Below are 26216 nucleotides of genomic sequence, written 5' to 3'. Positions count from 1 at the left end.
AGGTGTTGATCTTACTGCATGACATTCTATCAGTGATTCTCAGGTAGTATGACAGATATATTTAAATCCGCTTAAAGTCCAATGTTCAAAGTACATTTATTTTAATTACATTAAATCACTTTTCCTACTGCTAGATTGTTCCAGGATATACAGCTGGGCCTCATAATAGTATCTTTCTAGGAAGTACAGTACCTTAATTTATCCTTAGTTATATTTGGTACTTTCAAGCAACACTGTGAGCACTATTAGCTCACTATATATTAATATACAGAGAAACATATCAGGGTTGATATAACTGCTCAGCTGTTCATAGATATGCTTATAAAGACAGCACATCTTTTTCTTTTGCTGAGAAAGATTACAAAATAATCTCTCTAGGAAACTGGCTTTGTTTTCCTCTACTTAAAGAGAGAGAGAAAATGAGGGAAAAGGAAGGAAGGTGGAGGGGAGGATTGTGAGGGTTATAAGGGTTGTAATAATTGCTAATTCACAATTCAAACCATTCAGAACTCCTTTACAAAAAACTAATACAAAAAGAACAATTGTGCCAGATGGGATTAAACAGGAAGACAGATAACATAAATGAAAGAAATCCTCATACAATTACAGATAATTGGAGGCCACTTATGTATTTTTCTGTCATCACTGACACAAAAAGATAAGATTTTCATTTCCGCATAATGAGCCCATTAATAGTTTTATTGTAATATTAGAAACATCTTGTTTCTGAGTACATCTCAAAGGACTATTTTTTTTAAAGATCAAACAACAAATAGAACGAAATTTTAGCAGAAGAGGGTACACACTGATTACTTCTGACTCAGAATAGTTTATTTCAGAAAGGTGATCAAATTACTGAATCTGATAAACTTACCAAGATAAAATCCTAATATTAAATTTACAATACAGCCAGTTGTTCGAGCTAACACTAGCAAGCAGAAAACTCAAATGCTGATTGAAGAACATGCAGATAAAGAAGCATGCATTCAATTTGTAAAAAGTGAACACACCCCCAGGGAAGTAAAGCATACCAGATGGTTATTAAAAGGAGAATGTTTTCATACGATAATAGGTCTGTTCTCCCCTTGAAGTATATACAATCCCCATTAATGTCAATTAGCATTACATACCTAAATCCAGGGAAGCATACCTGCAATGTTGTAATAACACTTTGCACTTACATATCTTTTCTGAAACTGATTCAGTCACACACAGCCCTGTAACTTACACCATTGTCATTACAGTCTACCTGACAATTGCTGCCGGGCAACCAACCTCACCCCAGTTTCGAGGCTGGCACTGGACGATCCCTAAGGCCCCACTGATTTCTGACATTCTGAACTGATGAAAATTTAAGACTCCAAGTCCCTTTTCATAACCATTATGCAGGTACAATGAGCATTTACTGAGAATTTTACTGGAAAATAAGCACCATGCAAGATGTTACTCAGACAGGTTCTATCTACAGGGTCCACAGATTAAAGCGAAGAAGGTGAAGCTCAAGAGAGGTGAAGTGATATGCCCAAAGTCAAAGCGCCAGAAAGAGCTGGAACTAGGACTCAAGTCTGTTGACATAAAATTTGATGACATTGTTTTAAACAATATTTGAATGTACAGTTTCTGGTGATTCTCTAACCACCTAAGAGTGCTTCATAACTGCCTGCTATTCATATCCAGTGAGTGAAAATCATTGGCTCAGGGATAGTCTATGCATGAATAAGAATTTAAAAGGACTAAAGGAAAGAAAAAAATACTCAAGAAAAAAGACATCACAAGAAACAACATAAAATGAGGAGCTGACAATGCTCTATGCCTGGCACGGCACTGTCTGATAGCCACATATAGCTAATTCACACTTGAAATGTGCTACACATATAAAATAAACCAGATTTTTGAAGACCTACTATGAAATATAAAATATCTCATTAATAATTCTAATTTTACTACATGTTGAAATGATATATTGAATATATAGAGTTAAATAAAATACATTGTTGGGCTGAGCATGGTAGCTCACACCTGTAAACCCAGCACTTTGGGAGGCCAAGGTGGGCGGGTCACTTGAGTTTGTGACCTGCCTGGCCAACATAGGGAAAGCCTGTCTCTACTAAAAATACAAAAATTAGCCAGGTTTGGTGGCTTGTGCCTGTAGTCACAGCAGTGAGCTGAGATAATACCACTGTATGCTAGCCTGGGTGATGGAGCGAGACTCTGTCTCAAAAAATAAATTAATTAATTAAATAAAATACAGTGTTAAAATTATTTTAACTTGTTTCCCTTTACTCTTTTAACCTTCTAGGAAATTAAAAATCATATATGTGGCTCACATTTGTGACTTGAACAAATTTCTGTCAGACAGTGTATAGACTCTACACCCACACAGATACTGAATACATCAGGGACATACTTATAACAAACACTCTTTGGAGATTACTATGACCCGGATGAAGAAAAATTTACAAAATTTTGAAAGAGCTTTGTATATTGCTCTTGTTTGGCTGAGAAACTAGCAAAGGTCAGACAGAGCAAGAGAACATCCACCTTTACACTCACTCAAGCATACCATTCAGTTATCTAACTGCTCTTTTTTGAGTGAACAGGAATAAACTAACTCATATATGGAATAATTCAAAAGTCTAAACATTCTGAGACCAGAGAACCAAGTTCACAGGGTATAGACAGGAAAGAGAAAATAGCTCCCTCAGAATTACCAATGAAGAACATGAGTTCCATAACTACAACCCAGTTTTCAAAAAGTTGTTATCTGTGGTATTATATCTGGTAAAACAAACATAACATAAAATTTACCATCTTAACTATTTTCAAGTGTATGATTCAGTAGATTAATGCATTCACATTGTTTTAAAAAAGCTATTTGTATGCTCATCAATTATTCTTAATTTTTATTTATTTTTCCTTCAACTATTATTTTAAGTTCAAGAGTACACGTGCAGGATGTGCAGGTTTATTACACAGGTAAACAGGTGGCACAGTGGTTTGTTGCACAGATCAATCTATCACCTAGATATTAATCCCAGCACCCATTAGCTATTCCTCCTGATGCTCTCCCTTCCCTGACCCCACTCCCACAGGCCCCAGTGTGTACAGTTTCCCCTCACAATGTGTCCATGTGTTCTCATCATTCAGCTACCACTTATAAGTGAGAACATGCAGTGTTTGGTTTTCTGTTCCTGCATTAGTTTGCTGAGGATAATGGCTTCCAGATCCACCCATGATCCTGCAAAGGACATGATCTCGTTCCTTTTGACAGCTGCATAGTATTCCATGGTGCATATGTACCACAATTTCTTTATCTAATCTATCACTGATGGGCATTCGGTTGATTCCATGTTTTTGTTATTGTGAATAGTGCTGCAATGAACATATGCATACATGCATTTGTATGTATGCATATGAAAATTTATATTCTTTTAGGTATATACCCAGTAATGGGATTGCTCAGTCAAATGGTATTTCTGCCTCTAGGTCTTTGAGAAATCACCACACTGTCTTCCACAAGGTTGAACTAAATTACACTCCCACCAACAGTATAAACATGTTCCTTTCTCTCTTCAGCCTCACCAGTGTCTGCTGTTTTTTGAGGTTTTAATTATACCCATTCTGACTGGTGTGTGAGATGGTATCTCATTATAGTTTTGATTTGCATTTCTCTAATGATCAGTGATGCTAAGCTTTTTTTCCAGATGCTTTTTGGCTACAGGTATGTCTTCTTTTCAGACGTTTCTGTTCATGTCCTTTGCCCACTTTTTAATGGGTTTGTTTTTTTCTTGTAAATTTGTTTAAGTTCCTTGTAGACTCTAGCTATTAGACCTTTGTCAGATGGAGAGACTGCAAATATTTTTTCCCATTCTGTAGGTTGTCTGTTCACGCTGATGATAGTCGTGATCAATCTTGAGTTAGCATTGGTATTTGGTATAAGGAAGAGGTCCAGTTTCAGTTTTTGCATATGGCTAGCTAGCTCTCCTAGCACCATTTATTAAATAAGAAATTCTTTCCCCACTGATTATTTTTGTCAGGTTTGTCAAAGATCACATGGTTGTAGTTGTGCAGTCTTATTTCTGAGTTCTCTATTCTGTTACATTGGTCTGTGTGTGTGTGTGTTCTTGTACCAGTACCATGCTGTTTTGGTTACTGTAGCCTTGCAGGATAGTTTGAAGTCAGGTGGAGTGATGCCTCCAGCTTTGCTCTTTTTGCTTAGGATTGTCTTGGCTATTCATGCTCTTTTTTTGGTTCCATATAAATTTTAAAATAGTTTCTCTAATTCTGTGAAGAATTTCAATGGTAATTTAATGGGACTACCATTAATCTATAAATTATCTTAGGCAGTATGGCCATTTGCACAATATTAATTCTTGCTATACATGTACTCATCAAATTATAACATTTTTTAAAATTGTGTAAAAATGTAAAGTCATCTAAAACAAACATACGCCATTTTCAATTTTTTGCACATTTATCTATTATAGACACATCTATTTCATTATTTGTAACTTACTATACACTATTTCATAATCTGCTTTTTTCAGTTACATAAAATGTTTTTGATATATCATTCTGGTTTTGAAAATAATGAAATGCAATAATGATATGCAATTATATCACATCAAATAGTAGTACTATGATAAACCTAATCACTTTCCAACTAGAAAGCTGGTTACAATTTCCTGCAAAGATAATTAATAATATAAATGAACATCTTGATGAATGTATTTTTTTTCTTTGTGAACTATTTCCTTGCCTAAATATTTAAGAGTAAAATTATAGGGTAAAAACATATAAATTCCATTATTTTACTGACATCTCAGTTTTTTTGTTTTGTTTTGTTTTCACTTACCACCCCGTTCATCCACAAACATACGATTGCAAATTTCTGTGTCCTCCTCCTTTCTCACCTATTTACTCTATCACCTTCTAAGAAAGAATCTCCTTTTAGCTCTTAAGTGGTTATATGAAAAACAAGCCCAGATGTCTAAAACACCAAAAGTAACAGTAACAAAAGCCAAAATTGACAAATGGGATCTAATTAAACTAAAGAGCTTCTGCACAGCAAAAAAAAAATACCATCAGAGTGAACAGGCAACCTACAGAATGGGAGAAAATTTTTGCAATCTACTCATCTGACAAAGAGTTAATATCCAGAACCTACAAAGAACTCAAACAAATTTACAAGAAAAAAACAAACAACCCCATCAAAAAGTGGGCAAAAGATATAAACAGACACTTCTCAAAAGAGGACATTCATACAGCCAACAGAAACACGAAAAAATGCTCATCATCACTCGCCATCAGAGAAATGCAAATCAAAATCACAATGAGATACCATCTCACACCAGTTAGAACGGCAATCATTAAAAAACCAGGAAACAACAGGTGCTGGAGAGGATGTGGAGAAATAGGAACACTTACACTGTTGGTGGGACTGTAAACTAGTTCAACCATTGTAGAAGACAGTGTGGCGATTCCTCAAGGATCTAGAACTAGAAATACCATTTGACCCAGCCATCCCATTACTGGGTATATACCCAAAGGATTATAAATCATGCTGCTTTAAAGACACATGCACACGTATGTTTATTGTGGCACTATTCACAATAGTAAAGACATGGAACCAACCCAAATGTCCATCAATGACAGACTGGATAAAGAAAACGTGGCACATATACACCATGGAATACTATGCAGCCATAAGAAAGGATGAGTTCGTGTCCTTTGTAGGGACATGGATGCAGCTGGAAACCATCATTCTTAGCAAACTATCACAAGAACAGAAAACCAAGCACCTCATGTTCTCACTCATAGGTGGGAACTGAACAATGAGATCACTTGGACTCGGGAAGGGGAACATCACACACCGGGGCCTACAGTGGGGAGGGGGGAGGGTGAAGGGATAGCATTAGGAGATATACCTAATGTAAATGACAAGTTAATGGGTGCAGCACACCAACACGGCACATGTATACATATGTAACAAACCTGCATGTTGTGCACATGTACCCTAGAACTTAAAGTATAATTAAAAAAAAAAAAGAAAGAAGAAGAAAGAAGGAGGAGGAGGAGGAGAAGAAAGAAGGGAGAAGGAGGGAGGAGGAGGAGAAGAAGAAGAAGGAGAAGAAGAAAAGAAGAAGAAGAAGAAAGAAGAAAGAAGGAGAAGGAGGAGGAGAAGGAGGAGAAGGAGGAGAAGGAGGAGGAGGAGGAGAAGAAGAAGGAGGAGGAGGAGGAGAAGAAGGAGGAGGAGGAGGAGAAGGAGGAGGAGGAGGAGAAGGAGGAGGAGGAGGAGAAGGAGGAGGAGAAGGAGGAGGAGGAGAAGGAGGAGGAGGAGGAGGAGGAGGAGAAGAAGAAGAAGAAAGAAGAAAAGAAGAAGAAGAAGAAAGAGAAGAAGAAGAAGAAAGAGAAGAAGAAGAAAAGAAAGAAGAAGAAAGAAGAAAGAAGAAAGAAGAAGAAGAAGAAGAAGAAGAAGAAGAAGAAGAAGAAGAAGAAGAAGAAGAAGAAGAAGAAGAAGAAACAAACATTCCTAAGGAAAAGCAAAAAAAAAGAAAAACAAGCCCAGCAACATCACCACATCCATGAAAGCTCCTTCTCAGTCTCTCAGCATATTATTTTTACTTGTCCATGACAATGAGGAAAGTGGGCCTCTGAATGGTTTCATTATATATTCCTCTGTGTTATCGCCAAAATCACGCTCATTTAAAAACCCATGAACCAAAAAGCTTTTAGGCTTCTGCGTGACTTAAAATGATTTTTATATATCAATACTATATAAATAAACAGAGTGGAAAGAAGTTTTAAGTACAGAAAAAGCAACAAAGAGCAAACTCCAAACCACAGGATCTCTATTTAAAATTATGCCTAATACAGCCTCTGTTTTGTAGAAGAGAAAAATCAGCCAACTGCTTCTCTAGAACATTAATGACTATCAGTCATTACATCACACATATGTCATCTGACACCAACTTTTAGATCAGTAAACATTTTCCCTCTGCTACAACAGAGAGTTAGTGTTGAAGTGAGGAGAAAAACCCCAGTACATACAATAGCATCAAAACATAAGCCAAGTCATAGGGTAAGTCTGATTTCTCCCATTTCAATTTACTCAACCAATCAGTCTTGCTTTGACTAACAAATTTATGTGAAAATTTTAAAATGAAATAGAGAATTTATTTTGCAAAACTTTTCTGCCAATAAGCATTAGCATTTGAAGGCAAAGAAGCTAAACTTCGGTATTCGCGAAATCAACAAAGTCACACAAAAAAAGGCCTCTGATACTTAAGTTTCAGATATAATTTCAGATTTGAGGGAACTCTCCAAAAGATTTTGTTACCTTTCTAATAGGTGTGTATACAATGACTATTAGACGATCATGAATATACATATACATAGCATGAACATGTACAGTTTGCACACATCTCCTTTTTCTTTACCCTGACCGTAATTTTGCTAAAGAAAATCCAGGCTGTCTATGTACCACCTGGCAATTATTAAAGTAAAATTGCCACATGATATTCTAAAGCCTGGACTTTGCAATACAATGTTTAGCATCTATGTAACACTGAGCAAGTTTCTTAACTCTACTCAGAGTCTCACGTTCTTCCTCTATAAACAATAATGCCACCCTCACATGATGATTCTAAGTATTAAATGAAGTAATAAATAAAATTTACTTCAAACTCAGCAGACACCCAATAAATAAGAATTTCCTTTCTTTTCTCCTACTTTATTTCTTAGGTCCTCCAAAAATACATTCAATTGATTGAGAAAGCAGTATTCCAACTTTACGAATGAGGAAATTTAGGTTTCTAACTACTGAAAAGAAGACATTCTCAACACGGTTACATTCTTTCAACATTATACCTCCAAAGCTAAAAGTAAAGATGAAAATTCTTTCAAAAAGGATGATATTTGCCCCAAAATTTTATGAGTTTTAACTTGTATTTTAAGTTCAGGGGTACATGTGCAGGTTTGTTACATAGGTAAACTTGTGTCATGGGGGTTTGTTGTACAGATTATTTCACTACTCACATACTGGGCCTAGTACCCATTAGTTACTTTTCCTGATCCTCTCCCTCCTCCCACCCCTCACCCTCCAATAGGCCCCAGTGTGTGTTGTTCCTCTCTATGCAGCTCCCACTTATAAGTGAGAATATGTAGTATTTAGTTTCCTGTTCCTGTGTTAGTTTGCTAAGGATAATGGCCTCCAGCTCCATCTATGTCCCTGGAAAGGATATAATCTTGTTCTTTTTTATGGCTGCATAATACAACATAATTACTGAAACTGTGGTGGGCAACTGAAAAATATTTATTCACTGGAGGCCAAATCCTTCCCTTGTAAGAATCATGCTATGCTTTTTCCAGATTGATAATCCCAGGTCCCCTCTCCTTGCTTCAACCTTAGATTGGCCTCAGTAAGGGTGCTTGTTGTATGCTCCCACTGGAGTATGATGCAGTAGTAGACACTATGTAGGCAAGGCATGCTAGCAAAAATAAGAGGGGAATGTGGCTTTGAGGGTTCCTGTACAGGATACAGGAAATAACCTGCATTTGAAAATAGGGAGGGAAGTGGTTGGCTTTTGTATCAAAACTCAAAACTATTAATGATGCATCTTGAAGCCAGTGACCCACCTGTTAGAAATATAATAAGAGGCTGCCACCCACAATAGGCCAAGAGAGGGCTGATTGCAGGATGACTGTCCTAAATGAGATAACCCTTCATGGATGGTTGCCTCATTGCCAGTTAACCAATATGTTTGTCCCAAAAAGAAGCACTTGAGCTATCCAGAAGAGCTACCACTGATGTCCATTGCATCTCCTTTTCTTCATCTTTGGAGAGGCCTACATGTGATTTGGGGTAGAGGTAATAGGGCTGTTCTCTATTTGAACTTTGCTCTGTATTTGAACTCCCAGGTCTCTTGTTCTACTCATCAGAAAGTTGTTATTATCCTAACAGGGCCAGGACCAGCTACATTATTTGAGGTGCCCAGAGCAAAATAAAAATACAGGGTCCCTTGTTCTAAAAGTATTAAGAAACTCAATATGGCTACTACAGAGCATTAAACCAAAAACAGGGCTCTGTGTGACTGTGCAGGTGACATGCCCATGAAGCCAGTCCTGGACAAAGCTAAGGTGAAGACCGACAAAAAAACTGGATAATAGATTCCATCCTTCAAAGAACTGACCATAACTAAGCACATGGGCAAATATTCAGACAGTTTTACTCGCCTAAAAACAACACTGGTGCTCTGTTTGCATTATTTTTATTTATTTCTTTATTTTTTATTTGTTTGTTTGTTTGTTTTGAGACAGGGTCTCACACTGTCGCCCAGGGTAGACTACAAAGGCACAATCATGGCTCATTGCAGCCTCAACCTCCTGGGCTAAAGCAATCCTCCCACCTCAGCCTCCTGAGTAGCTGAGACCACAGGTGAGTGCCACCACTATCAGCTAATTTTCAAATTTTATGTAGAGACAGGGTCTCTTTATGTTCCTCATAGGGATCTCGAACTCCTGGGCTCAAGGGATCTTTCTGCCTCGGCCTCCCGAAGTCCCGGGATTACAGGCGTGAGTCACCATACCCAGCCTGCTCTGTTTGCTTTAAACGACTCTTGAAAAACCTAATTAATTTTCAGATAAATTATCTTCAGAGTCCATAGACCACAACTGCTTATGAGTGAATAAGATTTTAATGACAACAAAAATTTAAATTTCAATGTCAAAAGTATAGAAGAAAAGACATCTTTAAGTATAGAAAACCTAAATTCAAGGATTAGAAAAGTTTCAAAAAGAAATGTTCATTTAAAATAGTTTGCTAATTTAATATATGTTGAAAGAAGGAGGAAAGATTATTTAAAAAGTACACAGTTCTCCACTCCTTCAACAAAGTCTATATCCCCACCTCTTTAATCTGAATTGACCAAAGCCAATGGAACACTGGAAACATGACACAAACAGAGGCTTGAAAAGTGCTTGTGCATTGGGACATATAGTCACCATGTGAACAAGCCCAGTCTAGCCTGCTGGACCATGAGAGACATGTAGCCAAATTATTTCAGCTAACTGCAAGCCATCTGCCAAATACATGAGTAAATACATCCTAGCTATCCAGTCCCGAGCTGAGCCACCAGCTGACCAGAGACACATGAGTGAGCCTAGCTAAGATCAGTCAAGCATGACCCAGATCAACAGAACTACCAAGCTAATCCAGAGACTCATGAACAATCATGAATTATTGTTGTTTTAAGCCACTAAGGTTTGGGATGGTTTGCTATACAGTAAAACTGTTAAATGATACAGGTAGTATTTTAGCTCAGTAGAAGAATGGAATATACGATAAGCAGGGGCTGAGACAACAAGCTCACCATTTTTGGCAGGGAGATTAGATTCTCACCAAATTGCATAATAAATTCCCGATGGAGTAAAAAAAGTGTATTTAAAGAATCATAGCATAGAAATGTTAGAATAATTTATAAATTGATGTTCATATACTCTTGGCATACATAGGGAAGGATTTTCTAGGCAGAAAAACCTAAAGGAAAAAAATGGATAGATTTAACTATGCAAATGTTTTTTAAACCTCATGTGTCAAAAATACATTACAAATAAAAAATAACAGGCAAATGACAAATTGGTAAAACTTTTTTATGTATGAGAGATTACATACGTTAAATAGGTACCAAGCATTTACATGTGTGATGAAAGTATGATCAAAGATTATCACTCTTAACATGCATAAAATGGTAAGAAAAAGATGAACATGATAGAATATTAAACAAAAGGTGTATATATGTAAATCATAAAAAAGAAATACAAACTGCCAATTAACGTGAAAAATATGCAGCATCTCTGGTAAGCAACGAAAGAGGTAAGAAGTAAAACAACAATCAAATTACTGTTTCAGTTAAAAATTGTAAAGATGAAAATAAGTAATAATACCTAGGAAAGCAGGCATTTTCATATACTATTGGTTGAGCTACAATCTGGTACAACGTATCTGTAAGGTAATGTGTATGTATGGGTATGCTGGTGTATGTGTGCGTGTGTATACGTGTGTCTCATAGAGAACACTTTGGCAAAAAATCAAAAGATCCCATCACAGGAGGAAAAAAAAAACCTCCAAACAGGTAGCAGATCTAATTTTAAAGTGGTACATTAGGAAAACACTTTTAAAATCTAGTAAAGTCATGCAATGGGGTTATGCCACAGGGACAGGAATGGGCTCTAGCATGGCTTGTTATTTCATGAGCTTGGCTAATCCATCATGTAAATCATGCTCCCTACCTAGGCAAAGCATAAAGATAAGAAAAACACTAAACAGAAGGTATGTGATAATAAGGTATGTGGTATGCTTGTTTGATCCCAGGAGAGTTGTCGAAGAGGGATTTTTCTCAATGTTAGACTCAGCATGAAAACAATCATTAAGATTTGTCCTTTAATAAACTGTGATTGTCCATACTACATACAGACTGTCTATATCATAAACTATTATGTAACCATTACAAATAGAGAAGTACATCTATGCACTAATATGCAAAGAGTTTCAGTACATACTTTAGAAGAAAAAGAAAAAAGAGAGCTAGGTTAATACATATAGTATGATACTCTATATGGAGTTTTTTTTAGCCTGATGAAACAATATTTCATTTCTATATGCCAAAAAAAAGATGTGAAAAGAAACAAAAACAGTAAGAATGATTACATTTTTGAGCAGATGATAACGAACCAAGATGGGAAATTTAGCATTTTCTTTGGGAAATTATATCCATGTGTTAAGTATGTCATTAAGAAATTGACTAAACGGAATTAAAATAGACTTTATTATGCTCAGAAACTTATTGAACAATCAACACCTCACCCTAATCTATTACAAATATATATATATATAAATAAAATTGAATGGCAAGGTACATAAAAATTAAGTCAAAATCCTTATAGTACTCATATTTTTCCTTCAAATGCTTATTCATTCTTTTCGTTAATCTAAAAGGCATGGGACTTAACAATATATATTCAAGTGAAAAGCCATAGTTTTGGTTGTCTTGTCTGTAATATTACAAATCATGGAAAACCTCAACCCTGAGGCTAAGCAGAAAAAATAAAAACCTCTGCACTTTACATGTATAAAAGATGAAGTCTTACTATATAGAAAATCTGGAAAGCATTAAATCAAGCATCCTCTTCAAGTTCCTTTAAATGCCCTCCCACCATTGTATCTACAAAAAGATACAACATCATTAAAGACAAGGTTGACGATACCTTCAGTCTCAAGTATCTGGCAGGCAGTTATGGCAGTAGACCTCAGAATGAGACAGAGAAGTGAACAAAGAAATGGGAGAAAGGCAAAGGAAAAGAAGGAAAGAAATAGAAAACAAACCAAAACAAAAAGAGTATTAAAGAGGAACAGACAGGGTATTGGTGCCTACTGACTGAAGAATTATATAATTACCCCAGCACACACACACACAAAATTGGCAGTCTATATTTGTGGAAAAAATTTTGTAAATTCCATACATTATGGAATATAATCTTTGTAACAAAAGAATAGTCATCCCATTTTATGGAACAAAACAGAAGTTCTGGGAAGGTAAGGGAATTGCCAGAAACCACACAGCTAATAAGCAACAACACTGCGGTGTTTGAATTCCAAGCCCAATGCTCCTTCCAATATTCCACTGCTACTATAGTCTGTCCTTTAATTTGTTGTTAATTTTCAAATAACCATGAATTTTTTTTTTTTTTTTTTTAGATGGAGTCTTGCTCTGTCACCCAGGCTGCCGTGCAATGGTGCAATCTCGGCTCACTGCAACCTCCACCTCCTGGGTTCAATCAATTCCCCTGCCTCAGCCTCCTGAGTAGCCAGGATTACAGGCGCCTGCCACCATGCCCAGCTAATTTTTTATATTTTCAGTAGAGACAGTATTGCACCATATTAGCCAGGATGGTCTTGATGTCCTGACCTCATGATCCGCCCGCCTCGGCCTCCCAAAGTGCTGGGATTACAGGCGTGAGCCACCGCACCCGGTCTAACTATGAAATTTTTAAGAAACAAATGTATTATGAACAAAAACATAGTAAGCTATTTTTCTGTCCCCTAGGAAAATTAATTCTGAAAACAAAAATCTGATTTGTCCTTTCAAAATCAATAGAATGGAGTGGGGCAGGGGAGAAGGGCAGAAATGTAGGATGTGACTACACCCTACATCCAGAAATGTAGGACATGAAGGAGTTCTGTGGTGAAGCGTCTAGAATGTAGTGACACATGTTGAATCTACACGTGATAAATTGTATACAACTTAATACACATACCCACATAAGTGAGTACATTAAGTCAGAATAAGACCTGTGGATTTTATTAATATCAATATACTGCTTATGATATTATATCATAGTTTTGCAAAATGTTACCATTGGAAGAAAGCGGTTAAAGGAGACATGAGAGCTCTCTGCATTATTTGTTACAACTACACAGAAATATAGAACTATCTCAATTAAAAACCTCAATTCAAAAAATCAACAGAATATTCATACCAGCAACACTCACTTTGAAACAGGAGAGTAACATTGTGAAGAAATATAGGAATACACAATGCAGTCAGTCAAAGTCTTCATTATAATCATTCAAAGACATTATAGTAGAGCTGGTAGAGGCCTTCTCATGATTTTTAAAAATTATTTTCAAATTTAAAAAATAATTTTTAAGCAAGAGATGATAATTTTGAATAGTTTTTGGAGAGACAATGCCTTAAGAGTGACAGCCAGATCACCCAGCCATGCAAATCATAAACTATGGTTGGAAGGTGATCAAGAAGAAGAAAAAATATATTTTAAACTAGAACTTTTTGAACTATGCTGCTTAAGAATTCCATCTCAAAATATCAACTGACATAATACTAGAAGTATGAGCCAGTTGCTTGGTAAGACAGTTGGAGAATTATGGTAATAATTATGGAATGCACCAAGAACTGTCTCATAATACTAATCATAACAGCTACTATTTATCAAGCACATATTACGTGCTTGGCATTGTTCTTGTTGCTTTACATAAAAGATTAAAAATTCTCACAACAACTTTGGGAGGTAATATGTGGAAACTGATGGTGCTCATGTAATTTACCCAACGTCACACAATTAGAAAGCAGCAGAGTTTGACTCTGAACTTAGGGTTTTCTGACTCTGAAGCTTATGTTCCTTAAAGCACTGGAAATGAGTACCTTATCTTGGATATTCTGGTACACGACTCCAGGGTGACAAAAAAATTATAGCCAGTAATAGAAAACTGTTACTGATATTATACTGACCTGCTTGTAGGTTCCATCTAACAAGGTGTCCAGGTGTTGAAGAGGGGCAGGGGTTTTATCTTTGAATCTTGCTAATAGCCGGCGTTGAATGGCCCGAAATTGTACAGCTCTCTCAGATAAGAGTTCTTCTAATTTTTCACCATTTATCCGTAGCTGCAATGAATAATTTCTTAAATTGAGATTAAATGGACACAAAAAAATCTTCAAAGAAAAAATATACACAATGATAATAAAAGAGTAATGAAGAAATTTAAATGTATTATAGAATTAAGGGAATTAAAACAATGTGGTATTTGGTACATGAGCCACTAATTCACAGATGATACAGTGGAACAGATCAAATGGAAACTTTGTAAAAGTTATCCAGTATCACTGGAGGAAAAACAGATCATTTAATAGGTGTTTTTCAATAATTGGTTACATGGGAAAAAATAGAAATCTTTTCTCATTCTTTACAGCAAAATCAATGCAGAGGTTAAAAGTTTAGACACAATAAAAACACTAGAAAAATCAGAATTTTTAAAATAATCTTGGTATAGGAAAGGCCTTTATTAGTGTAAGTCAAAAGCTGAAAGCCACACCCACACACAAACACACAAACACACCCCTGATAAATTACTAAAAAAAATATATATATATATATAATTCTACATGATTTTTAAAAATTATAAAGAAAATAAACAGCAAACTGCAAAAAGTAACAGCAATAACTACAGAGACAAAGTCATGCCCATATCTAGAAAGCATCTACAAATCAACGAGAAAAAGACCACAACCCAACAGAAATCAGTAGAAAATCAGCAACAACCCAATAGAAAAATGGCCAAAGTTTTACATGAAAGTTAATACAAATAGCTCTTAAACATATAGCATTTGACTGAACAATCCTAATTCTAGTAATGTATCCTAGAGATACAGAAAGTAATGTATACATCAGGATATACATTACAAAATTGTTTGATCTATTGTTATCACAGTAAGACATTATTAATAATCAAAATTCCCATCAATAGGGGAACTGGTTAAAGAAGGAAGACTATTCTGCAAGACTACTAGGTGCTGATACACAATGCTGTGCATAGATGATAAATGAAACAAAGCAAAATGATACAAAATAGTATGTATAATGTGCTGCCATTATTTTTTATTTTAAAAAAAGAAACCTATATATTAACATAGTTGTGACTGCATAGGATATTTCTAGAAAGCTATACAAGAAACTGGACACCAAACACTGCCTCCAAAGAAAAGATTGAGTGGCTGGGGAATTAGAATCCTAAATGACTCTCTTCACTGTAACCCATCTCATTTAAATTAATATTGTTAAAATAAAAGAAAGCTAGTCAAAGTCACAGGGTAAAAGGGACACTTCATAAGATCAGGTCACATGAATCACTAATTCAACTTTACAAAATAGTAATAAACTAGCTGAAATAAATATCATATTCAAAATGCTCAGAAGTCAAACATATCATAGACTACATTTCTAGTAACAAACCAAATTCCTTACCCTTTCAGTGCATGCATTCTACAATTACATATGAAATAAAAGTAACTTGAAATTTTAACTTTTTTTAATCTCAATTTTAGAAGCACTCAGTAGCTAACTAAATCAAAGAATATTCCCTTGAGCAAAAAAATACCAAAAGTTAAGTAATAAAAATATTTTTAAATAAAGTTTTTAAAAGAACATTAACCTAATTATCAATAATTCATTCTTCTAATTGTATAATTTACTGTTATAATTTATTTCCTAAATTCTTGATACACCAAAAAATTAAAAAGATATTCCCAATACTCAGACTATCAACCAGGTTATCATTCCTTTGAAAATGTTACCAAGCAGCAGTGATTGAAATGTTTCCACATGTCATATTTTCAATGCTGAACAAATATTTATTGATCTCAGAGCCAAACCCTGGTCCAGGCACTAGAAATTAAAGCAATGAATAATACAGACAAAAATGTCTGCCTTCATGAAGCTTATACTCCAAGGGACACTTGGATTCCAAAACCCACCTGCATTCAAAGTTTAAAATCTTACTAATGGCTGAAAGCAGAGAAAGGAGACAGAGAACAAAGGAAGCATAACCCATAACCATGCCCCCCTTAATTTATGTGTGTAACAAATGAAAGTGCCTGTTGTTCACCATATTCTCTAAGTCCCTCCTCAGAAAAGACACACCCCTGATGTACAAACTCCAGGGAGTTACTTACTAGCCAGAAAGTATAAAGGGAAAATTACATGTCAAACTTATTAGTCAGTAATATCTAATATTCTCTATTTCAAATATTACAAATATATAATTAGTATAGTCTTTCTGTGGACCCTTTCACAAATCACTACACTTCAGTTTCCAACAGTGAAGCAAGAATTTCTTAAGATATATCCCAAAGAACTGCAAAGATTCACATTCCGTATGAAACCTAAAAATACTCTTACAGACCGTGTCAATTTTGGTGCTACAATTTGACCAAAGGCATGCATTCCTAGAAAATATTGTCATCACAGGTCATCATCATAGATGAGGAATTATGACATAATTATTCATAATTCAATTGTATACACCTGAAATTTTCTTTTTATGTTCACACTACATTAAAGAAGTCTTCACAGCTGAAAAGTCAATGCTCTTAGAATGTTCAATGGTTGACTGAAAAATTATATGACTGGTAATATTCTCTCTCTCTCTCTCTCTCTCTCTCACACACACACACACACACACACACACACACACACACCCCTAAACGGAAATGTAGTCCCCCTAAGAACCAATGCTTACTTGGATAATGTTCAAAATTCTCTCAAAATTCCCCTTTTGTATTGCCTGTAGAGTCTGTTCATAGACTATATAAGTGGAACCTGACGACTTTAATACATGGGACTTTTAAAAAAAACTATGACTGTTACTATCAAATCCACTCACAAAACAAGTATTTGGCTAGTCCCAAACATCAAATCAGTCTTCAGAAGATGAAGACATGTCAGCATTGAGATACTCAAGAGAATCTAACACAGGCTCTGAAAGCACTTCCAAAGAAGAAATGCAAAATATTCAGAGCCACAAAGTTACTGTTAGATCTCATTGATTCATATATTGAATCATTCAGCATTTACCAAGCACCACTGTGCCAGATACTGGGGAATATTTTAAGTGTTAACCCTCATTCAGATGCAGAAGTTCTGGTATGCTTGTTAAAAATTAAAAAGAAAAATCACTTTACTTTATAATCACACCTCATTTATGGCCTGCTAGAATTAGTTAGCCAAATGGTCTCCGATAAGCTCAAATAGTTTTAACACTGGGTTATTGGGGTCAAGGGTTAAGTCTCCATGTGGGAGAATTAAATCAGCTCTGTTCCAAGTCCAGACGACATGGTTAGCTCCAGGCAGCCACTCTGTAAATGTCTGTAATTGATCACAAACTGGGCAAGTGGGCAGGAATGGATTCACAAAATCCACCATTCACATAAGAAAAACAACGAGAAGCACATAGCCTAATGGCATGTATACAGAATTCTTCTATAGCAAATATTTCTCTTTCATATATTTAAGGATTATAAATTATGTGGGTTATGATCATACACACCTCAAAATGATGATCAATCAACTCAAAATATTCTTGAAGGGGCATAGATCCAGAAAAAGAACATGCAAAATCTTTGATTCCCTGTTTTTCAAAATATTCTTGAAGGTGAAGAATAAGCTCATTGGTTATGAGCCAAAGATCTTCAAATTGTTCGCTCTGAATGCGATATCGTTCTGAGAGAAAAAAAAATTAAAGAAAAATGCTTAGTAACACAGAATTACTAGATAAAGCTACATGAATTATCAATAACCCTGACTTTAAAAGTTCAAAGATTTCATTTTTGTAACAGATATGATTCCACTGGCTTTATAAAAATACTTTCACTGCTTCATTGCTCCTTGCATGAACCACTTAACACTTTCAAATCTAATTCCAAAGGTAGGTGGTCACAGAGGCAAACTGTAAAGTATGGTCCTTTTTGTTATGTATCTTACAATAGGTTTCAGTACAATAAAAACACCCAAATTTGGGTCCTTTAAAAAGGCCTGTATTTAAAAAGAAAACAGCCATTGCAAGAATACAATTTGTTATCATTAGTATCATTTCAAAATACTAAAGTAAAATAAAATGTATTCTATATAAAATTCAATATCCTGGATACTGTAATCAGAATAATTCATGATAATCATGATCAAAGTTTTCTATTTTTCTAACAGTTCTTTAATTTGAAGAGAGATTTTACAGTCAGAACCTTTTCTAAATATAAATCTTGTTTCCCTTTATTCCCTGAGACCTCAGCTCCACTATTCCAAGATGACCAATTTCTAGCTATGCTCTACCCTGAAAATGATGACAACAACAGTGACAATGATGCTAAGAGAGGTGGTAATAATACCTATGATAACAACAGCTATTATTTATTGGGCACAAACTGTGTACCAAGAACTGTGACTACAATAGCCCCTTTTTATACAAAGGAAAATAAAGCACAGAGAGTTTCAGAGACTTGCCAAAGATTAAAAGGAATTAAACGCCAGTGCTAGAATTAATAGTTCATCTCCTTCTGCCTAAATCCTACTTCTTCATCAGGACCTGCCTTTAATCTCATCTACTCAAATCTTGATTTCTCTGATATCCATGGGAGTTCAATCTGCACCAGCCACATTTTAAGCACTTTACATTCACTTTCTCATTTAAACCCTAACAGCCCTATGAGAGAAACAGTGTTACTAGCCAGTTAGTAACAGAGTAGGCACTGGAACACTAGATACTAACCTTAACTGCCTCGTAAGATTGTGTCTTCCTGAATTTATATAGAGACTTACTATGTCTACAGTTTACAGTTCACTAGGCACGTAACTACATAAAACCAGGCATTCTTATATAACTTCCAAGATTATTACATTTGCTCCCTTTAAAAGAATTAATTTTTTTTTCTTTTTTTTTCTTTTTTTTTTTTTTTTTTTTGAGACAGGGTCTCACTCTGTTGCCCAGGCTGGAGTGCAGTGGCATGATCTCGGTTCACTGCAGCCTCCACTCCCCGGTTCAAGTGATTCTCATGCCTCAGCCTCCCGAGCAGCTGGGATTATAGGTACCCGCAATGACATACAGCTAACTTTTGTATTTTTAGTAGAGATGGGGTTTCACCATGTTGGTCAGGCTGGTCTCGAACTCCTCACCTCATGGTCCACCCGCCTCAGCCTCCCAAAGTGCTGGGATTACATGTATGAGCCACCACACCGGGTCAGGAATTATACATTTTTTTGAGATCTAGGACTAAGTCCTCTATTTCATTTAATTCACCACTTATTGACCACCTATTATGCAGATGTCATAAAGAGACACACTGGGAGTAAAAAGATGAACTGAATCTTCTTGCTTAGGGAATCTAAGATCTAGCTAGAGTAGCATGATACATAGACATAGAAAATATTTCTTTATGTTTCCCATGGTACCGTGGTAAATTTCTCAAATGCAATTACTTCTTCAGATTGGTTATTAGGACTTCAATTTGTCATCTCCATCCAGAATTCAATAATATATCTCCTAGCATCCCTAGTCATTCCCTTTTACAATGATAAAGAATAAAATATACTGGGTATGCCTGTCACAATCCATGCAAACACACTGGTCTTTGCTGCTGAAGTCATACCCCATTCCCCTTGAAGCTTCACCACCCCTCCCTTCACCCCAGTCTTATTCTGGATGTTGAGTTCTGCCCATAATGCTGATTAGGTGCTTTCCTCAATCAAAGATAACACTTTTTAAAATAAATGCCACCAAATATTTACTTTTTAAAATAAATGACACTGAAGTGTTAATGCTTTAGAGACAGCACAGTTGTGGCGGGGCAGGGGTAGAGAGGTAGACTGGAGAATAATGATGATAAAGTACCATATAAACCTAGTCTTATCCATACTAAGCTTGAGATCCAACATATTAACTCTAGACTGTATTTATTTACTTTCATTCATTTACATAACTCAGTGCAAGATGCTGGGGATAAAATCAGGAATAATGGAAGAAGAGCTTCTGCCCTCAAGGAGCTCCCAGGAGACTTGGAAAGAGAGCCTAATAGCAGAAAACTGAACACTGCTTCTGCCATCACTCTTCTGCCATCACTGATTCAGGACCAATCATTAGGGCTAACCATGCCACAGTGGTGCCAGGACTTCCCCCGAAGAAGATATACTACCATTTTCAAGTATAGGAAGGCCTATCACATAGCAGAAGAATTAGACAACAGCTAGAGAGATGCAAAGGGCACAATTCATGATAAGAACTATATCAACAATGATAGATGTTCACAGCTGCCTCAGGAAAAACTGCCATTGAAAGTGTTTTTCAGGCTCTGAACTCCCTGGTCTTTGGTATTTTCTTGAAAGTCCACCTGTGAGTTGCAGAACTTGGTGTGAACGAAAGGTCATTTCATGAGGTACAGACCTGTCTCAGATCCTGTACCAGGATCCTTATATTTATGTGTGTCTGTCCATCCCACACATCTAGTGGCAGCCCACATCTAGGTCCAGGTAACATCCTAGGCTTCTAGGGGGAGCTGAGTTTGGCCAGCTGTATCTCTTTCACAGCTTTGTGATCACCCAGAACACCGGCTTCAAATCCTGTTGTACCAGGCCTTGTGGTTGTAGCAGATGTAGATGAAAAAGTTGCACACTGCAATGATCCTGGTCTGAGAAGACAGTGAGATGTGGTAGTGGCTCTCAAAGTCACAAAGCCAGATGTGGTGGTGGTGGCAGGTATGGGCCAAATTGCTCAAGACATACATATTGGCACTGCCACAACTGACCACAGTTACCCTCACTATAGGCAGCTTCTGCAGAGCCACAGTCTTGATGATGAGTGTGTTGTCCTCCACAGAGGTCTACACCAGTGGCAAGAGATTCTGCACTGTGAAGTCCAGGCGGGGTCCATGTCCTCCCACTACACCCTTTGCAGCAAGGAAAAGGTCTTGTCCAGGGTAGGTAATTCCTTCCAGGCTTGGAACTCTTCCAGTAGTGTCACATCCACCTCCTTGTCCAAGGGGAAGGCATGTCTCACAGTGGGGCACAAGGTCAAAGAGAAGGCACTGCTGGTGCTCCTAGGTTGGCAGTGGGCCTTGCAGGGCCCACCCTTAATGGGGCTCAGCAGGTGCAGGTGGAGCTTCCAGTTGGGAGAGGCTGGTGTGGACATGATGACCAGTGTCTTCACGCTGTCATCTCTGCCTGCAGCATGCCTATCTTTCCCCAGACCTCCTCATTCAGCTGTGTTTCTGACACTGCCTACTGCATGTTGGCTTCCCACACCATCTTGTGGGCTTCCTCAAACAGGCTGGCCATCAGCTTCCCCAGCGCCTACACTAGGAACAGCTGCTCACAGTCTTCGTCCTTCAGCTGCAGCTCCTTGTGGGCTTTGTGCAGCTTCTCCTTCAGGAGCTCAGAGCCCATCTTGTGAATTCCTGTGGAGATCCTGTAGGAATGAATACCTGCCAAAAGCATTAAAGAGCTTCCACCAGGTTTGTAAGGTCGAACAGGATCCTTTACAACTCCCAGATTTTGAGACTTCTGCTTTAATACGCTCATTTCCTTTCACATATACGTACCCTTAAATAAAACACTTAAAACAATGCTTGACATATTAAGCACTCAATAAATGTTACTTATTGTCATTATTGTTTTCATCACTTTCCCCAATTTGTTGTAAAATAAAGGGCAGAGATATCATACATTTCTTTGAACCTACACAGCACCTAGCTAATCAAGTAACTTTCACATAGCAGATACAAAACAAGTATCTTTAACAAAATGTTTTCTTTAGCATAGAATTTACTATCATTTCAAATATAGCTGTAAATTGTTACAGAAATTTCACAGTGCTAATTTTTCAAAGAAAATTCAATTCATTCAGTTTCTAGAAGGATTCTGAATAAGCTTCCACATGCAGATAGAAAAAACTTGGGGTTAGCCTAAATATAAGAATAAGAATAAAATTCCTTATATATGAAATAAAATAAAGCTGTAGAGAGGAATTTATTCCATTCAACTATAAATTTTCAATGAAAATGTATTACGAATCTTAAAAAAGATAAACATAAACAACTAGGATTATTATGACATGTTTAAAAGAACTATATCATCTGGCCCCAGAAGTAAAAACACACATATATAATTAAAGGTACCTGAATGAAGTAAAGGAGAAAGCCATGGGGAAATCTATGAAAAGAGCATTGCAAGACAAAGGAACTGTAAGGACAAAGGCACTGAGGCAGAAATGTGTTTATAGAACACAGAGGAGGAACGTAGTATGTCTGAAATGGAGTAAGCAGTTTTTTTGCTGCACTATAACAAGACATTATACCAGCTTCTGTTAAATCACCCATGTAGGTATTGCAAAAACATCTGGAAACAAAGCATGTTCAGGTACGTCCAGGCAAGCCTATCCACCATAAGTTAGTCTGAAAATTTATCAGAATTTATCACTGGGGAAAAAACATGGACATGATTCTCAGCAGAACACCAATAGTATGCCCAAGCTCAGCCGGCCAGAGCTGAGTTCTTGACGAGGAAAGACAAACCCAATTAGGACCTCCTCCAACACCTCACTGAAACTGCTAGGCTGAGTCTTCACTCACAGCTTACACTGGGCATGTGTGTTGTATAAAAGAAAATGGGGGATGCTGTGGGCTAACCAAGAAAGGCAGCAGTGCCCCAAACTCTTCCCCCAGCGAGGTCAAGTGCCTGCCTCAGCTGCCTATGGAGCTCCTTCCTTCTATTGTCCTGACAAACAAAAAAAAAATCTCTAACAAAATGAACTGTGAACAAGTCTAAGCTTTTCTCTTCTCCTTTTATAAAAATTTGGATTACCGCGACAGGGGCCTGTGAGCTCTCCGAAAGACCCATCTCAATCCCCCATATTGGGCAAAGACTTCCCTCTCTAAAGATAAAGTAACAGAGAAACATCACATGCAGTAGGTTCAAAGGAAAGCGACAAATCAAAGGGTTGAAATTCTCTTTATAAAAGAGAGGTAATGGAAGACAATTCTTGTTTATAGTTTAAATAAGACTCAACGTAACACTGCATCTATTCATTTATTCAAAAAATATTGCTGAGTGATAAGTGCTAGGGAGACATTACTGAACAACACATACATTACCCTAGTCCTCATTCTAGTGAGAAGGGCAGAAAATAAACAAGTGAATAACATATGAAACAGAACCTATGAAAATACTACGACGCAGAAACAAAGGTGCTGAAATAAAGACAAATGGGTGGCCTTTCTTGAGATGCTATGGTTGGGAAAGGCCACATTGAGAAGGCGATGTCAGTGATAGTACTAATGGTAGTAAGGATGAAAATAATACCAGTACCCAAAATTTACCTCGCACTTACAATGCATCAGGAAATTATCATATGCTTTTTAGGGGTTATTTCATTTGGATTCATATATAATATTACAGTTCTATTTTATGGCCATTTAATAAATTTTTTAATGGTTATGTAATTTTTCCAAAGTCATTCAGAAGAATTTTAAGCTAGAGCTGGGATCTAAACTATCAATTTGAGTCTACATCTCACTTTCCTAATGATTTTGTACATAAAGCCAAGAGCCGAATCAGGAACACAATCCCATTCATAATTACCATAGAAAGAATAAAATATTTAGAAATACGCTTAACAAGGGAGGTGAAAGATCTCTACAATAAGAATCTACGAAAGCACTGCTCAGATAAATCAAGATGACACAAACAAATGGAAAAACATTCCGTGCTCAGGGACAGGAAGAAAATATCATCAAAATGGCCATACTACCCAAAGTGGTTTACAGATTCAATACTATTCCTATTAAACTACCAATGACATTCTTCACAGAGCTAGAAAAAATTATTTTAAAATCCATATAGAACAAAACAAGATAACAAATAGCCAAGGTAATCCTAGGCAAAATGAACAAAATTGGAAGCACCACATTGTCCTACTTCAGACTATATTACAGGGCTACAGTAAACAAAACAGCATCATACTGGTACAAAACAAGACACGCCAACCAACAGAACAGAAGAGAGAGCCCAGAAATAATGCTGAACACCTTCAACCATCTAATCTTCAACAAAGCTGACAAAAACACACAAATGGTGCCGGAATAACTGGCTCGCAATATGCAAAAGATTGAAACTGGACTCCTTCCTTACACCACATACAAAAATCAACACAAGATGGGTTAAAGACTTAAATGTAAAACCCAGATCGATAAAAATCCTGGAAGAAAACCTAGAAAATACCATTCTGGGCATAGGAATTGGTAAAGATTTCATGACAAAGACACCAAAAGCAATTGCAACAAAAGCAAACATTGACAAATGCTATCTAACTAAACAAAGAGCTTCTGCACAGCAAAAGAAATTATCAACAGAGTATATAGATGACCTACAAAGTAAGAGAAAACATTTGTAAACTATGCACTGGGAAAAAGTTTAATATCCAGAATCTATAAGGAACTTAAACAAATTTACCAGAAAAAAAAAAAAAACCCCATTAAAAAGTGAGCAAAGGATATGAACAGACACTTTTCAAAGAAGACATACATATGGCCAACAAGCATATGAAATAATACTCAATAGCACTAATCATTAGAGAAATTCAAATCAAAGCCAAAATGAGATACCATGTCATACCACTCTAAAGTGTTAATATTAAAAATAAGTCAAAAAAGAACAAAGGCTACCAAGATTGCAGAGAAGAAAGAATGCTTATACACTGCTGGTGGTGGTATAAATTAAGTTCAACCCTTGTGGAAAGCAGTGTGGCAATTCCTCAAAAAACTAAAACATAACTGCCATTCGACCCAGCAATCCCATCACTGGGCATATGCAAAAAGGAATATAAATCGTTCTACCATAAAGATACATGCACACATAAGTTTACTGCAGCATTATTCACAATAGCAAAGAATCAACCTAAATGTCCATTGACAATAGACTGGATAATGGAAATGTGGTAGGGATACATCATAGAGTACTATGCAGCCATAATAAAGAACGTGATCATGTCCTTTGCGGAAACATGAACGAAGCTGGTGGCCAATATTCCTAGCAAACTAATGCAGGAACAATAACAAAAAAAAAAAAATACTGCATATCTTCATTTATAAGTAGGAGCTAAATGATGAGAACACATGGACAAAAGGAGAAAAACAAGACACACCGGGGCCTACCTCAGGGTGGAGGGTGTGAGGAACGAGAGAATCGGGGAAAAAAAAATTATCAGGTACTATGCTTAGTACCTGGGTGAGAAAAATCATCTGTACAGCAAACCCTCATTACACAAGTTTACTTATACAACAAACCTGCACATGTACCACTGAACCTAAAAGTTTTTTTAATGTAAAACTCATAATAAACATTTAAAAAGGTATTATATTTTCAGTAACTTAAAATTTTTAGTTTCTGTTTCTTTCTTATTTTTTCATCAACATATACAAAAGAAAAACAAAAAACAATTTTTCTGGAATAAAAAATTCACCATTAGGATGAGTGCAATGACTCACACCTGTCATCCCAGCACTTTGGGAGGCTGAGAAAGGCAGATTGCCCGAGCTCAGGAGTTCAAGACCAGCCTGGGCAACATGGTAAAATCCCATCTTTACTAAAATACAAAAAATTAGCTGGGCATAGTGGCGCACACGTGTAAGTCCCAGCTACTCAGGAGGCTGAGGCATGAGAATCAGTTGAACTGGGAGACAGAGGTGGCACTGAGCCAAGATCGTGACTATACTCCAGCCTGGTGACAGAGTAAGACTCTGTCAAGAAAGAAAAGAAAAGAAAAGAAAAGAAAGGAAAGAAAGAGGAAGGAAGGAAGGAAGGAAGGAAGGAAGGAAGGAAGGAAGGAA

The 26216-nt window shown here is 36.6% G+C and overlaps 1 protein-coding gene across 7 annotated transcripts in view; it reads right to left on the bottom strand.

The window, feature by feature from the left end:
- The window catches only part of BBS9 (Bardet-Biedl syndrome 9), a 514065-nt gene that overhangs the window by 219291 nt on the left and 268558 nt on the right, over positions 1 to 26216 (bottom strand). For all 7 annotated transcript variants that reach the window (XM_023191692.2, XM_023191694.2, XM_023191691.2 and 4 more), the window contains 2 exons: positions 17897 to 18069; positions 14307 to 14459 (listed from right to left, as the gene is read on the bottom strand). In XM_023191692.2, coding sequence (XP_023047460.1) covers positions 14307 to 14459; positions 17897 to 18069 — 326 coding nt within the window. The remainder of the gene's footprint in view (positions 1 to 14306; positions 14460 to 17896; positions 18070 to 26216) is intronic.

This window comes from Piliocolobus tephrosceles, chromosome 8 (assembly GCF_002776525.5).
Source record: "Piliocolobus tephrosceles isolate RC106 chromosome 8, ASM277652v3, whole genome shotgun sequence".
NCBI classification, from domain to species: Eukaryota; Metazoa; Chordata; class Mammalia; order Primates; family Cercopithecidae; genus Piliocolobus; species Piliocolobus tephrosceles.
Note: the sequence above shows the minus strand (reverse complement) of the source record. Positions and strands in the feature narration are given on the sequence as shown.